Source organism: Seriola aureovittata, chromosome 12 (assembly GCF_021018895.1).
Source record: "Seriola aureovittata isolate HTS-2021-v1 ecotype China chromosome 12, ASM2101889v1, whole genome shotgun sequence".
Taxonomy (NCBI): Eukaryota; Metazoa; Chordata; class Actinopteri; order Carangiformes; family Carangidae; genus Seriola; species Seriola aureovittata.
Window position 1 is genome coordinate 1,569,368 of NC_079375.1, and position 16,062 is coordinate 1,585,429.

Below are 16,062 nucleotides of genomic sequence, written 5' to 3' on the forward strand. Positions count from 1 at the left end.
TCTCAGCACTAATTCTAGCTGTGGCATTGTGAGGCAGGTTGCAAATAACTTTACACTTCCTTCCAACATGACTTGTTTGCTTATCTCTGACTGCTGTAACTGGCTGAACTTGTGCTCTGGGATCTATTGAAGGACAAAGTCAAATGTAACAAAACCAGTATTGTACTGCTTTGAAGAGTTGTGTTTTGAAACATATTTTTTAACAATCGTAATATTATAATAACAAAAATATGTAGAAAATTTAACAGCATGTATATGTTTTGATCTTCACTTTTAGTGGCCAAATTGTCAGTAAAACTTTTGCCATATATATTTGTTTTATTCCGCAGAGGTGGAATTTAGTTTGAGACATCACTCTTTTGTCATATAAACGATCTTTGCCTGTCAGACTGCCGTCACGTGAGGAAGCTGTGTTCGCGAGTCGACCGCTATTGGCTTAGAGGAGCGAGAATGGATTGTTATTGGTCCGTACCTCTGCTTACATCATCACCGCCCGGTCTGCATTATTGTTTACGTGTGTTTGTGTTTTTCTGTCCAGATGTGCTTCAGGTCTGTAGCCGGTTAGCTAACGGTGGAAGTGAAGCTGCTCAGTGTTGATTTAACGTCACCGTGAGAAACGTGAGAAGAACAGGCAGTTCCAGGTTAATGATGAGTCATTTTTAACGGGATGGTTTTTTCAGCATCTCACTTTCGTTATGTGTCGTTCATTTTACTGATTAGCCGTTTAAACGTAAGGGGAGAGATGTAATGACTGAAATCCCCTCTGCTCCTCTTGGGTGGCTGTGTTTCGGTTTCACTCCCTCTCTGATGCTGTTCCTCCCTCTGACACAGCTCTAGTGTCACCTGATTACAAAGTTACCGACACCGAGGTGGATATCTTTTTTATCACACAGAAGAAGAACGGACATTAAGTCCATGAACAGAAAGTAACGTCTGAATAAGGGACCCGGGTTTTACTTTGTTGTCATCAGCTGCTTCTGAAGCGAAACAGTGGGTGAAACTTTGCTTCAGCCCGTTTGAAGCTAATGAAGAAGCAGGTGGAGTTTTTCCTTTAAACGGCTGTGTCGTGATGTCGGACACGGAGAGGTCTCTGCCGCCCCTCCGGAAGCTCAGCTATGCGGTGGGACACTTTCTGAACGACCTGTGCGCGTCCATGTGGTTCACGTACCTGCTGGTCTTCTACCACTCAGTGCTGGGTTTCCAGAACACCAATGCGGGTCAGTCTTTGTTCTCATACAGACTGTTTGCACTTGTATTGGAGTCATATTTGCCCAGGAGGATCTCTACTCTGACTCCAGTAACAGAGTTGTGTTCTCTGTCCACCTCTGATTATTAAAGTGTATTACTGCAGTGATACTGTCTCACTGTGGTGCAGGTCTGCTGCTGCTGGTCGGGCAGATAGCTGATGGTATCTGCACGCCTCTGATTGGCTACGAGTCTGACAGAAACCCTGGATGTGGGAACTACGGCAAGAGGAAGACATGGCACTTAGTTGGTAAGTCAGACAGAAAGATGGAAGTTATTACACTATGACCCCTCTTTACTGCCCCACGGGTTCCAGGAATGATTTACCCTTCAATGCTAAATTGTAACTTCAGATAATACAGCTGTTCCATATAGGAAGCTAGGTAGGGAGATAACACATTTTTACAGCTATGTTTTTTTTTAAATATGTAATTATATTATTTTATTTTATGTTTCAAGTGTTTTTTCTAATATATAATAACTTTATTCTTATTATTGCTGTTATTATAGTAATGTTGTTATAAATAATATGTGATCTTACAAACAGCAGTTCAGTGTTTTATTTGTCACATGTCACATGTACAGTAAGTAGAGCAGTGAAATGAGGGTCGGACTCAGCAGCAGAAAAAAAACCTTTTACTCGATATATGAAAAATATTGCATATGGCAGAAAATGTTGCAATATACAAGCCTAATATTGATACACGCTGACACAAATTGATCTAAGTTTTAAAAGTAGTAGCAGTCTGTGAGTGTTCCACATAGTGGTGACATCCTGCAGTCGACCAGTGGAAGGTGAAAGTTAATCAGAAGTCCAGTGTCAGAGTTTTCAACTCTAGAATCAATGATATTAATGCCACGGGATCATCTGAATGAAAGCCAATACAAAACTAAGACAGTGTTTAGATTTATGTTGGAATGGAAAATGGAGCTGGTACCTGTTGTTTGTGTCAGTCAGCTGTTCTGCACATGCTATGCTGAAGGGTAAACATGTAACTTCTTAAAAAAAAAAAAACTGCTGTTTGGACTCTGTTGTTATTGATCCAGTTCAGGTCACACCAAGTTTTTCAAGACTCAGTAATGAGAGGTCTCAGAGGGGCATAAGTGGTCTAGAGGTGATCTGCCCCTACACAAATTAAATGACACAATATATTAGTGTACTACACAATAAATTTAAGATAACAATTGAGCTCAAGAACGTAGTGTCAGGTTATAACTAATAACACAGATTTAGTGTAATTACAATACTACATATTACTGATGTATAACTGACCCTGTTACACCTGACAGGTAAAAGTAACAGTGACACACAGGTAAAGCTATACTGTTAAAGGCCTACGAGGTCGTATCTACTGTAACAGAAGAGCTAACATGATCAGAATTCACACAGCCTCAGGTTGGTCATTGAGGGACAGGATGGCTATTTCTTTGCTTTGTTTTATAATAAATATTTAATTGTCTAAAATCCCAAATGTCCCGTACCATCAATTTTCATATTGTAGTAACGGCCACAACTAATACGAGGCTTCAAGAGGTTGTTCTCTACTTCCTGTCTCACAAACTAATGAGAGGCAGCTACTGTTCTGTACAGAGGAATGAAAACATGGAATGATTTGCTATCAAATATTTCACATGTAACAAGTCCAAGTGTTTTTTATTGTTATTTTTGAGCTGTAGCAAATGTTTTACTGACTGTTTAGATAAAGTGTAGGAACTCGTCGTTGTTGTTATTGTTTTCAGTAGTTTTACTGTCATTTATATTTGTTGTTATTTTCTTGTTCCTTTTTTTGTCTCTGATTTTAATTTACATCATTGTTTTTGCATTATGATGTCATGTTTATTGGAGTGGACCTCAGGGAGAGAAGTCGTGACCTTGGTAGCGGCTGATGAGGATCCAAAGTGTGTTATCCCAGTGTGTTTGACAGTGTAACACAACAGAACATCACTGAGCCTCATGCTCACATGCAGTGGGTGAAAAGTGCCTTTGACAACTTCAGTGGACTCCATTACCCATAAATCATGTGATGCAGGGTCAGATATCTGGATGTGTTAGTGTGTGTGCAGATGTTGTGAAGAGGTTCTGGTGACGCCTGCTCTGAAGTTTGAGTTGAGTTTCCTTAGTGGATGTGACTGAGCTCCTCTGCTACCAGAGGGTTAGAGATGAAGTGTTTTACAAACAGTATAAAATTACTGTTTTTGTGCCCTGTCTGCCTGTGTGTGTGTGTGTGTGTGTGTGTGTGTGTGTGTGTGTGTGTGTGTGTGTGTGTGTGTGTGTGTTATCCAGGCACCGTGAGCGTGATGCTGTCCTTCACCTTCATCTTCAACCAGTGTCTGGGCTGTGACTCTCTCACCCCTCAGTGGGCGAGCCTCATCTACTTCGTCCCCTTCATCATCATCTTTCAGTTCGGCTGGGCCGCCACGCAGATCTCCCACCTGTCCCTGATCCCAGAGCTGGTCACCTGTGAGCACGCTAAAGTCGAACTCACTGCATACAGGTACACTACACACAGTACACACAGTACACACAGTACACACAGCACAGGTGATCTGCTGGTTCTGAGTACAGTCTCTCCTCTGTGTGTTTGTAGATATGCGTTCACAGTGATTGCCAACATCACGGTGTACGCAGTGGCCTACCTGCTGTTCCATGTGCAGGCAGGAGAGGACGACGACCCGCTCAGCGACGCACTCGGACCAGCAGACATCCCCATCTTCAGGGTGAGGAGGATGGGCCCTCTCACTACTCTGTGAAATCACATTCAAATACATATTTTGACTCAGTCTTACCAACAATGTCCTCCACCAGTCACAGAACCTTGTCTTTGGTGAACAGACGGCGAACGACAACTTGAATGATGTGTGTGTTTCATTACAGTGTGTCACAGTCTCTGACACGGCACTGTATCGTTTACTTCATTAATCATTTAAATCTCCCAACATGGCAACAGAATTGGTCAGGGGCTAATGAGTGTGGCAGCCGCCCTCAGGACATTAGTTTTTAGCAGAAGTCCGCACTTCATTTCCTCGGAGGTGAAGTTTTCTTCTTCCTCCTCGTGTGTCTGCTGCGTACACCAGTCACCAAAAGTATGAAAGTTATTTCAGAGAGGCAAAATTCAAAGAACGGCTCAAAGGATAATTAACGATTTTTTTTTTTGACATAGTGTGAACAGAGGAATCTCTGGCACTGAGACCCCATCATGACATCATACAGGAATCTCCCTCTGATGGAGTCTAGGCACTGATGGTGGTGGAGGAGTTGAGCTGTAGCTGAGGATTTGGATGGATGGATGTGATGTGTATCAGGATTTCTGATTGGATTAAATCTGACACTGTAATGACAAGTCTCACAGAGGTGAAGGTGAGAAGAGTGAACACCCTGGAAGCTCAACAAGGAAACAACAGAAAAATGTAAATAAAGGAGTGAGAGTAAAGTCAGTCTTCCTGGTTGAATGTTTGCCAGCTGTGCTGTGTGACCAGTTCCCTGTGTGTTCTCACTGTGTCTAGATGTGACACTTGCACTTTACGAGCAGCAGTGGAGCTGCATGAGTCTGCATGTAAAAAAAGAGGAAGCTTAAACTGAAAATCAATCACACACAGGGGAAGTTATGAAAGTAAATACATGTTATCTGCCAGTTGGATCAAATGTGATTTTAAGTCAATGAGGAAAGAGAAAAGTTAACATGACTTCAGTGTTGACCCTGCCAATAAGACAGATATAGGGAAAGGCTGGCTGCTGTGGTGGTGGTGGTGGGGGGGGCGGGCTGGTTGGTGGATAGACTACAGCAGAGAGAGACAGAGTGGATTAAACATTCTTCAGCTGAGATGATCATTGGATGAGAGGAACAGATCCCAGTGAAATCATTGGATAAGAAAAGAGAGGTGGAACCTCAGTGTGATGGCAGAACAGGCCGACAGCCTTTCTGCTTGAAAGCTTCATATATTTCATTTAGTGCAGTGATATGTTTTTAGACTGTCAGTATAATGGAGAACATGATGATTGTTTTTTCATCCCATTAAATGGCACTTAGTGTTTTCTATGAAGAGGTCAGGGGTTTTATTTGAGTATTTATCACTAGTGACGCTGTTGGTTTTGCATCACAACAGAGACGTTGTATGTTTTACTACAGGTGTCGGCGACAGGCTGCACCCACACAGGGAGGGAGCCGGCTGCGTCACAGACTCTCACCTGTGCTGTGTTTAATGACAGAATCTGGCGTTGATCGTGCTGGGCATCGGCACCTTATTCTCCATCTTCTTCCACCTGGGAACCAGGGAGTGGAGACGTGGAGCTGGAGAGGAGGAGGGGAGGAGGAGTAGGACAGTGGAGGAGGAAGAGGAAGAGGAAGAGGGGGAGCGCAGGCCACTGATCCCTCGCCCAAACACCTCCTCATCTCTTCTTCAGTGGAAATGTTGGCTGCAGCAGCCGTCCTTCTACCAGGTAGGAGGAGTCAACCACACTGAACCACATCCTAATCTCTACTGTTATCAAAATAACACACACCAGAGCCTCGACCTCACCTCAACTTCTCCTCAACTTCTCCTCAACTTCACCTCGACTTCACCTAAACTTCACCTCAACTTCACCTCAACTTCACCTCAACTTCACCTCAACTTCACCTAAACTTCTCCTCAACTTCACCTCAACTTCACCTAAACTTCACCTCAACTTCACCTAAACTTCTCCTCAACTTCACCTCAACTTCACCTAAACTTCTCCTCAACTTCACCTAAACTTCTCCTCAACTTCACCTCAACTTCACCTAAACTTCTCCTCAACTTCACCTAAACTTCTCCTCAACTTCACCTAAACTTCTCCTCAACTTCACCTCAACTTCACCTCAACTTCTCCTCAACTTCACCTAAACTTCTCCTCAACTTCACCTAAACTTCTCCTCAACTTCACCTCAACTTCTCCTAAACTTCACCTCAACTTCACTTCAACTTCTTCTTAACTTCTCCTCAACTTCACCTAAACTTCACCTCCACTTCTTCTCAACTTCACCTCAATCTCTCCTCAGCTTCTCATCAACTTCTCCTAACCTTCACCTCAGCTTCACCTGAAGTTGCTCCTCAAATCACGCAGAACTTTTTTAAATGAGCAGTTTTATTTAGTCAAACATATAACAGAGTTGTCAGTGACAGGTGTGTGTGTCCCTGTGTGTCTCTGCAGGTGGCCTTACTCTACATGTCCACCAGGTTAATAGTGAATCTGTCTCAGACCTACATCTCAATGTATCTGATTAACACTCTGGGGCTGCCAAAGGTAAAACACAATCCTCATATGTTTGATATTTTATGTGAAATATTCTTTTCCTGAACATGTTTCTCTCCTCCTCTTGTTCCCTCTAACAGAAGTTCATAGCGACCATCCCGTTAGTGATGTACCTGAGTGGCTTCCTGTCCTCCTTCATCATGAAGCCTCTCAGTAAACTCATTGGAAAATGTGTAAGTAGAACCTCACACCTCAGCCTGGTTCCACACCTCTGAATCTCAGGTCAGCAGAGGTAGTCCAGTCCAGCAGACTACTTTCACCTTTGACCCTGAATCAATATAAAGAATAAGTCAGGCCATGGCCGAGTTCATTAAGAATCTCTGTTTTATCGTGTCTCCGCCTAATAAGTTTGAAATATACCAGGCCTCCCTCTTTACTTGTATACACTGCAGTGAACCACAATGTTAAAGCTTTGACCATGTTATCATGCATTCTTCATTCAGTGTTCATCCAATTAATGTATGTGTCCAGAATTTCTACCACAGATAAATATCTATAAATCTGCTTAATTCAGGTGCCTGAGTCAAAGTAATCCAGTGACTGTTGTATGTATCCATGGTTACAGTGCAAACAGAATCTGCCAGAAGCTCATGCAGCAACTTCTCATGGTGCAGATTTGCCGATCATATAGGTAAAACAATGTGGCTCAGGTGTAGCCCACACAAATCACATTCATCCCAGATGCAAATAAGAAAATGAAAATAACATGGCAGCGAAGTGCTGAGCTTCAAAATGTCCCATCAACGGGGCTCTTACATCTCTGGAGATGAAAGATAATATCTTTATCTTAAATAACTCTCCTCCTCCATTCAGACACAGATCACTGCTCCGTGTCAAACCTTTGGACTTACAGAGAAAAACAACAACAACTTTAAGTTATTCTGAAAACAACAAGAAAGTCAATCCAGACAAAAGTAACTTCGGACGGGTCGATTATCTCACCTCAGACATTCATGTATTTCTTCTACTTCTTCTTTTGTTTGAAGTGGGCGGTGACGTGTCTCCACGCTCTGTACCAATCAGAATTCAGTACCATTCAAATCCAAATGTGATGACAGTTGTGGGGTTGTTTCCTCATGTTGCTAGGCAACAATCTGATCAAACCACACACACACACAATCCGGATGGTGCAGATGAACTGAATCGTAACCTCTTTATAAATAATATCTAAGGATGTTTGATGCTTATTTCATTGTGAATATTTATAATATAATATTGACTACATATGTAACTATATCTAATAAAGAAATACTTTAATGTTTTAGGTCTTTTTGAGTCAGGAGAAGTTTTGAATAACTAAAACCTCTATTGTTATTATTATTTTTATCATTATTATTATTTTGTCTTTGTCATTGTCATTGATTGAACAGGGTAGAAAACATTAGAAACCCTTCTCAGTGTGATGCAGTCCAGAGCAACAACATCACTAACCTGAGAGGTGGAGGTTGAGTGACTGGTTCTCTGTGGGTTCTTCAGTGGGTTGATCCTGATCTGGTTCTGTGTCATCGGTTACATGGAAAGGAACACATCGTTAGATTTGACCAGAGCTGGATCTGAACCAGCACATGTCATACTTTGTGTGTGTCTCTCCTCTGACTGGTCCAGCTCACCTATTTCGTGGGCCTGCTGCTGATCATGGGGTTCTCCTACTGGGTGCTGTTGGATGACAAGATGGGTCAGAGGGTGTACGGGGCAGCGGTGCTGCTGGGGGCCGGCTCGGCCACCATCCTGGTCATATCGCTTGCCATGACCGCTGAGCTCATCGCCGATCAGACTGTAAGTGTGTGTGTGTGTGTGTGTGTGTGTGTGTGTGTGTGTGTGTGTGTGTGTGTGTGTGAGATAGAAAGAGAGGGGGACGTTGGTGTGATATAACCTCACTGATAGTGTCTGTCCACTGTCTTCAGCTCTCTGTCTCTGTCTCTGCAGCAAAGTGGAGCATTTGTTTATGGCGCCATGAGCTTCACTGATAAGTTGGCTAATGGAGCAGCTGTGATGGTCATACAGGCAGTGCATCCTTGCCAGTTAGTACACACACACACACACACACACACACACACACACACACACAGAAAGTTTATTGTTAGATGTATCCAGGATTTATTGCAAGACTGCTAAGGACATCAGTTTTAGCATCAGTGTTCCTAATAATCTGGTGACTGAGTGTATGCTCTGTTAATGTTAGTCATTATAGGACCTCTGCTAACATTAGGTTAGAAAGGTTCAATGATACCATAGTTACATTTTTCATATTAAAATGAGCTTTATTGACATGACCATGATTAAAGCGACTGCACACTGACTTTACGCCCCTCCATGTTAACAGATGGGACATGAGATCAATATGTTTCTGCAGCACCAGAGGCTGCAGATTCAGGACTTTCAGGACTGGAATCCTGAGACTGCATTTCTAGAACCCTAGGTTTTCGCTACAACGCCAAATTGGTTAGGGTTAGCATTGCTTTGCCATCTTTGTGTTTATAATACGTCCTCTGAACAGCTGCTTCTTCAGGGCAGACTGGAGGCCACAGTGACTCAGTATCATAAGGTGACGAGAGAGGAGGAGCTAGCTGGTTAGCATGCTAACTTCAGTAGAAGAAAAGAAACATGATAGAAATAAAAGCAAAACAAGAGTTAACATTGCTGTTTGTTTCCACCAGCTCTTGGTGAATAAGGGAATGAAGTCTGATGCTGAACTCAGATGTTAACGCGAAGGTTAGCTTTGTAGCAATAGCAAAACTTACAAATAGCTCCTTTAACAACAACAAAAAGTACATACACTATACAACATACACTACAATACAATACACATTTATATTACAGAACTACATGGTATACGATAATGAAAGATAAATATTGTCCAGGCAAATTAAAAAGTGGAAGAATATATATGAGAAGATCAGATATTGTTAAGAGGAGCAGAATTAACTCATGAGGATTTAGATTGTGAACGTGCAGTTTCTCCTCCAGACTGTGACGTGCTCTAACATGTTGTTGTCTCTCTCTCTCAGTACTGTGTTGTGTTGCCCGGCCTGTGTGTGGTTCTATCATTACATCATGGTCATAGTGACAGGGGGCGTGGCTGTCATCGCAGCTTTGGCCCTCTGCTCCATCCTCATCTGGCCAATCAGGATCAGACCCCGTGAGTTATACAGCTACATTAAAATGTGTTTGTGTAGTGTTTAGTTTATCTGCATATTGATCTGATTCACAGCTTCTTTCCTGTGTGTGTGTGTGTGTGTGTGTGTGTGTGTGTGTGTGTGTGTGTGTGTGTGTGTGTGTGTGTGTGTGTGTGTGTGTGTGTGTGTGTGTGTGTGTGTGTCTCTAGGGGGTGTGTCGGTCATCTCTGATGATGCAGCCAGAGTCAACTAATAGCCCCTCCCCCACCCTCCCTCAAACTGACTCCTGGTTGGACAGGTCTCGCCTGGAGGAGCATCTTTCCCTTTTCTTTCTGTTTTAGATGAATTTTTAGTTTTTCAGGGAGAAGTCTCAGGAGGATTCTGATTGGCTGCTTCTGATCAAGCAGGAGCTTTTTTTTTTTTTAACTTACAGTAACTGACAGTTTCAGTCATTTACAGCCTGGATCTAGTTTTTCCATAATTTTCCAGAAAGTCTTTGACTGCTCACAGAATGTTAATCACAAACATCAGAATAATGTAAGTTCATTTCATTACAGTAAAATCACTGAACACCTGGAGTCAGCTGATTACAAGAAGTGGGTGAAAGAGAGAGAGAATTGTGAAAGAATGAGGCGTAATGAAAACGTCTTCCTGATTGAGCTTCATGAATCGATTGATGGAAAATTAATCAAACTATTCTGATAATGAATCATTTTTCAGTATTTACTGGCTCTAGCCTCCTAAGTATAAAGATTTGCTGCTTTTGTTTTATCTTATTGTAAACTGGATGTTTCCTGGACTGTTGGTCCAGTGATTTAAATGCGTCTGTTTCAGCTCTCAGAAGATGTGATGAGCATTTTTCACACGTTTCTGACATTTTATGGAAAAAAAAATGATGAAAAGAGAAAAATGAGCTTTACAGTGTAGTGATGCAGGCAAAGGAAGGTTGATGGCAATTATACAGAACTTTGGAAAATGATGAGAAAACAGGCTCCGGGATCAAGAAGTTTATTTTGCAGTCTTGTCTGCTGTATTAGACGGTGCAGACACTGTGAGCACAGCTGAACTCAGTGTGGATCACTCCACATGACAAAGGGAACTATCTCTCTGCTGCTGCACAACATCTGATGAGGGACAAAAACCAGGTGACGAAGGGAACTAGATTCAGTGTGTGGCATCTTCAAATGGTCCAGCTGAGAAACACCAAAGAAGAAGAAGCATAGACCACCTTAAATCCTGTCAGTATTTAACAACATCAGCTCGTTAGCGACGCTGATGAGACAGAAAACTAAATTCCACAAATCTCTCCTGTGATCTGTCATTAAAGGGTCATTGCACTACATTTTCTTCCACACGACGAGGCATTGTTAAACGGCTCCATTTACAGTGGCACGTGAAAACTGACCTTCAGATCCACAGAGTGAAGCCTCGCTGCAACGCACAGATGGCACTTAAAAGAAAAGAAATTAACCTTGCACTAACCATAAATGTTACTGTTGGAGCAAAAAACAAATCAGTCAGTTCATCTTTTCTCAGCTGACTGAAAGGCAGCCCCTTCACAGGCTGTTGGGTCAGTTAACATGCACTTGTTAATCTGGCTAAGAGCTTGTGTCCCAGTAAAGTCTCATTTACTGGAGCTGTATAGTTGTTTTAAAGCTGGTGCAGTGGGCAGGAGGGATTCTGGGAACAACTTCCTTTTATGTAGAAATGTTTCTATTTTGATCATTTTCTTTGTTTATAATCGAACCAAATGTAAATGAACACAACAAATGTTTTTATAATCAACACAAACTGGAAAATCAGAATGGGCTATAAAGTCAATACTATCAATAGCATCCATATCATATGTGAATATCAATATAAGGGAATCACAGTAGTAAATCACCAGAGTGGGTACTGGTGTTTGACTGGAAGCTATGGGAAATCTGTGTTCACTTTCAGTTGAGTACAAAACAGGTCTTCTGTCATGTATTCTGTGTGTTTGCAGGACTTCTGTGATTGTGCTGTTGTTTTATAAAGGGACTCACTAAATAAGTTTCATCTGGTGAAACTGAAGCTGTGTCTGTGTTTGACTTCAATTCAGAACTGTTTGTCATTTACATCAGAGCATTAAGTGAAGCACATTAACACCATGAGAGAAAACGTTCAATAAAAATGAAGACAGGCATTTCAGTGACAACTGGGCAAATTCATTCAGTTGAGGAAGATGATGTGATCATCTAGAATCACCTCCTGGTTGTTCCTCCACCAACCAGCCAAGTGACAGAAAACATGGCCACAGTCTCTCCTTCCTGAGCTAGTGTTAAATAATGACATCATGAACATTATGACATCACAGAGAAGTTGACGTTTGACCTTTTGGATATAAAATGTCATCACTTCATCATTTTATCCTATTGGACATTTGAATTAAATTGTGTCATAATTAGGGAATTAATTCTTGAGTTATGGCCAAGAATGTGTTTTGGTAGGTCACAGTGACCTTTGACCTTTGACCACCACATTCTTATCAGTTCATCCATAGGCATAAAATCCATCATGGAGAACTTTATGGTCCAAGACGCTTTTTGGTAGAGCTGGACTTGTGTGTCAGATTTCAAGTCAATCAGACTTATTGTGTGAGGGGTGTGGCCTGCCACTCTTTCTTTTTTAATAAATCCACATCAATTTCTAAAGTTCTTTATTTTCGCATAAAGATGCAACATAACAAAATGTGACAAACTGAAGAGTCTGAACGGAATCTCTCTGAATGCTCTGTATTACTGAGTGTTTTCATATGAAGACAGATCATTTTCTGTGGGTGAATATCCTGGAGTGTTATTCTCACAACACATTGACACACACTCCCTGCCTAGATCACACATCAGACAGCTGCAATGTTTCTCATTTTGTTTGAATTGGCACTACTTGTACAAATTATGAATGACACTTGGAAAACAAACTGGAGATCATCACCTGACTGATCCAATCTGTGCCTCTACTCACTGAAAATGACTGAAGTGACTGGTGGTTGTCATATAATAAAACGAGGAAGTCAAAATCTGTCTGGTGCTTCACAGGCAGCAGAGCGCTCCTTCCTGGTTTGACTGGTTTGTCTTGTGTAGACAAGAAAATTCGACTGAATACTAGAGGTGTCTTATCACTTATATTGTGCAGATAAACAAAGAATTAACAGAACACAGGGGCAGAATCTCTGCTTTCAAGGCATACATTTGATATGTCAAATGTTTTATCATCTATCATCCAAATCAGAGGTTCGAGTATTTAATACTGTAAACCCCTGCAAAGATCAGGCCAAGTCTGTCAGTGTGGCGTCCTGAACTACAGACAACGTAGTGAACGGTTATCATCAGAGGTCAAAAATATAGTTGAACAATAAATAATAATGTCAGTCAAAGATGGAGTGTTAAAAGGAATGTAAAGCTTCATGACGGCCAGTCTCTAAAACTTTTTCTCTCTCTGGCTGTTCCCTGACATCACTCCAAGTTTGCACTGCAGTTTCTGTCCATTTTATTTCAGTGGCAGATTGTGAGTGTGTGAATGTATCCACTATATAGTCACCTCCACAATGGAACGAAAAAAGCAGTGTATGTGACATGAATGCTGCTAATAATTCCATAATGCAAATACATGCTGCATTTTATACATGTGAAAATTACCGTCACACATCTGTGATGCCAAATCATGTGAATGAGTGATTTCAGATGCTTCAATCACATTATCTTCAACTTCAAGTGTCCGTGTCTTCATCAAAAACCTCAATAGAAACAAGTCTTCGACTTTATTGTGTCATCCATCACATTCTGTTTATGTGACTTATTGTCTTTTCTCATATTGTCAAACAAACGGAACTAAAAACTAAAAGTAGCGTTAGCTAGTTCGTTAAAATGCTGAAAGGAGCTATATGTAAATTTTGATATTGCTACATAGCTAACGTTAGCATTAAAATCTATTTGATTACTACTTGCTAAGAGCTTCAGTCATTGTTGAAAACTTACAAACAGCTTCTGTAACAAGGGTTTATGCAGTGCTGCTTCAGCAGTATGTGGATAATTAAACTGCTCTGGTTTAGTTTCATGAAGAAAGGCTGGTGCTCAGTGTGTTTAGCGACCAATGTTTTCAGTTTAGCTAGCTTACATCATGGCTTACATACATGGGAAACGTGGTCAGGAAAAGGAAATGTTGCACGGGGAACAGGTGGGTGAAAGCTTTATAAATAGCTTTCATTACACTCCATTTTAAGTAACAAAATTATTTGCTGATGAGATCTGTTATATTTCTAACACATCTGATTTCCTGTCTTTTGTCAGTTGAACAGCAGCAACAATTACTTATTTAAGTAAGTATTATTATTACTTTAATAATAATATTCTCTTCAATCTAAATAATTATCAGTAAAGTGTTTGATTGCTTCTTGTTGTGTGATACATTCAATATTTAAGAAGCACATGAATCCTGGTTTCTCCTCCTCTGCTCTGTCCTGGTGTCAGGGAGCGCTAGCGTTCATCTTGTCCTGGCAGCTGTCCCACAGGTTCAGCAGTCTGTTGTCCTTGTTGGTGCAGAAGTCGGTGAAGTCTCTGAGCAGGCGATCGGCCAGCCTCTCGTCACCCAGCATGCCCGTCCTCCAGGCTTTAGTCAGCATGGTGTTGTAGGCCCAGTAGTAACCGACCCGCTCCTCGCCGCCGAACGGCCCGTGGCTGTTGGAGGTGGTGGAGTTTCTGCGCCGGCGTTGCTGCCCACTGGAGTACTTTCTCTTGGAGTACGGCAGCTGCAGGAACACGGTCCCTGACAGAGAAGAAGCAGTGTGGGATTTAAGCTTCACAGTGTTTAGTGATCAAAAAGTGGTTTGTGTGTTTTCAGATGAGATGTGACAAACCTGTTACGTGAATATACTGGGGTTTGTTCTCAGACGGGAAATTAAAAGCAGAAGCAGAAAACTTGTCATGCACGAAGCCAAATCTGGAAGAAAGAGAACAACGTTTAGCCTACACATTTTTGCAGAATGTAAAATTCTGAAAGTTCAAAAATTCAGAAATTGTTTTTGGTATGAAGTGATATTTGTGCTTCATTCCTAAGCCAGCAAGAGTTTGTGTAAGGACATAAAAATATTTTGTGTTTCAGAAAAGTGTTATTCGAACTTCTTGGTTAACTTTTCATCTGTTATTAATATATTTATTTTAAGGCTTTAACAGTTACTATGAATTGAATAAAATGAATAAATCTAAATCTAAAGTACAATCTGTTTAACAGAGTGTAGTGCATCTAATTTTCAAATAATGTTTATAAGGTGGTTAACAGAGTTAATACATTTTTTACAGGCACTCATAAGCACCACTTGCTTAAAACAATAAAGATAGAGTTAAAGTTCAGTTGTTTATAGCCGGAAGGAAAACACAAAATGACTGTAATGCTTTGGCTGTGTAGCTGGTAATCTTAACAGCTAGATTAGCTATTGTTTATCCAGCAGTGTGTGTAACCGAACACAATAAACTGTTACTTCCTCCAGTGCTTCTTTATTTACCCAGTAATCAACAATAACCTGGAGGCAATCAGAAACAATCTCCTCCATTTTTCTGATTGGCTGTAATTGTGTACTTACAGTTATAGTCACAACTTTACAGACACTTAGGTTGAAGTCATGAAAACTCAACGACTCCACAGATTTCATGTTATCAAACTATAGTTTTGGTAAGTCAGCAAGGTCATCATCTATGTTGTGCATGACACAAGTCATTTGTTTCCAGACAGATTGTTTCACTTTCAATTTTCTCTATCACAACTCCAGTGGGTCAGAAGTTTACATACATTAAGTTGACTGTGCCTTTAAACTATCTATAACTAAATATCCTGTATCAACATAACCTGAGAGGCTGCTCAGCATGAAGTCAATGCTCCACAATCACACCATAAAAAAGCCAGACTACAGTTTAAACTGCACATGAGACAAAGATCTTAGTGTCTGGAGAAATGTCTCTGTGGTCTGATGAAACTCAAACTGAACTTTTTGGCCATAATGACCATCATGGAGAAGAAAGCTGAGGCTTGTAAACAGAAGAATGTTATCCCAACTGTGGTGCAGGGGGGCGACAGCATCATGTTGTGTGGGGCTTTGCTGCAGGAGGGACTGTTGCACTTCACAAAATAGATGGCATAATGAGGAAGGAAAATCATGTGGATATATTGGAGCAACATCTCAAAACATCAGCCAGGAAGTTAAAGCTCGGTCGCAAATGGGTCCACATGGACAATGACCCCAAGCATAGTTAGCAAAGCTGTGGCAAAATGGCTTGAGTACAACACAGTCAGAGCACTGGAGTGGCCATCACAAAGCCCCCACTTAAGTCCAATAGAAACTGTGCGTGCAGAACTGAAAAGACGTGTGAGCAATGAGGCCTCAGTCCTGACTGAGTTCACCTGTTCTGTGGAGGA

The 16,062-nt window shown here is 41.3% G+C and overlaps 2 protein-coding genes across 6 annotated transcripts in view; one reads left to right on the forward strand and one right to left on the reverse strand.

The window, feature by feature from the left end:
• Positions 1 to 506: 506 nt before the first annotated feature.
• LOC130179132 (major facilitator superfamily domain-containing protein 12-like) lies at positions 507 to 11,688 on the forward strand. The gene is made up of 11 exons (XM_056391907.1): positions 507 to 1,217; positions 1,376 to 1,495; positions 3,530 to 3,740; positions 3,834 to 3,963; positions 5,453 to 5,683; positions 6,416 to 6,508; positions 6,598 to 6,690; positions 8,123 to 8,293; positions 8,444 to 8,538; positions 9,526 to 9,656; positions 9,843 to 11,688. The coding sequence occupies exons 1-11, from the start codon at positions 1,070 to 1,072 to the stop codon at positions 9,884 to 9,886; spliced, it is 1,467 nt and encodes a 488-aa protein (XP_056247882.1). The 5' UTR covers positions 507 to 1,069; the 3' UTR covers positions 9,887 to 11,688.
• Positions 11,689 to 12,296: 608 nt separating this feature from the next.
• Positions 12,297 to 16,062, reverse strand: part of depdc5 (DEP domain containing 5, GATOR1 subcomplex subunit) — a 30,764-nt gene continuing 26,998 nt past the window's right edge. For all 5 annotated transcript variants that reach the window (XM_056391901.1, XM_056391903.1, XM_056391902.1 and 2 more), the window contains 2 exons: positions 14,510 to 14,592; positions 12,297 to 14,418 (listed from right to left, as the gene is read on the reverse strand). In XM_056391901.1, coding sequence (XP_056247876.1) covers positions 14,120 to 14,418; positions 14,510 to 14,592 — 382 coding nt within the window. In that variant the 3' untranslated portion in view covers positions 12,297 to 14,119. The remainder of the gene's footprint in view (positions 14,419 to 14,509; positions 14,593 to 16,062) is intronic.

Excerpts from the sequence above, each read along its gene's own strand:
- LOC130179132 (XM_056391907.1), top strand. The coding sequence starts at position 1,070 with ATGTCGGACACGGAGAGGTCTCTGCCGCCCCTCCGGAAGCTCAGCTAT. Across the intron at positions 3,741-3,833 it reads GTCGAACTCACTGCATACAG|ATATGCGTTCACAGTGATTG; the intron begins GTACACTACACA and ends GTGTGTTTGTAG. Across the intron at positions 5,684-6,415 it reads AGCAGCCGTCCTTCTACCAG|GTGGCCTTACTCTACATGTC; the intron begins GTAGGAGGAGTC and ends GTGTCTCTGCAG.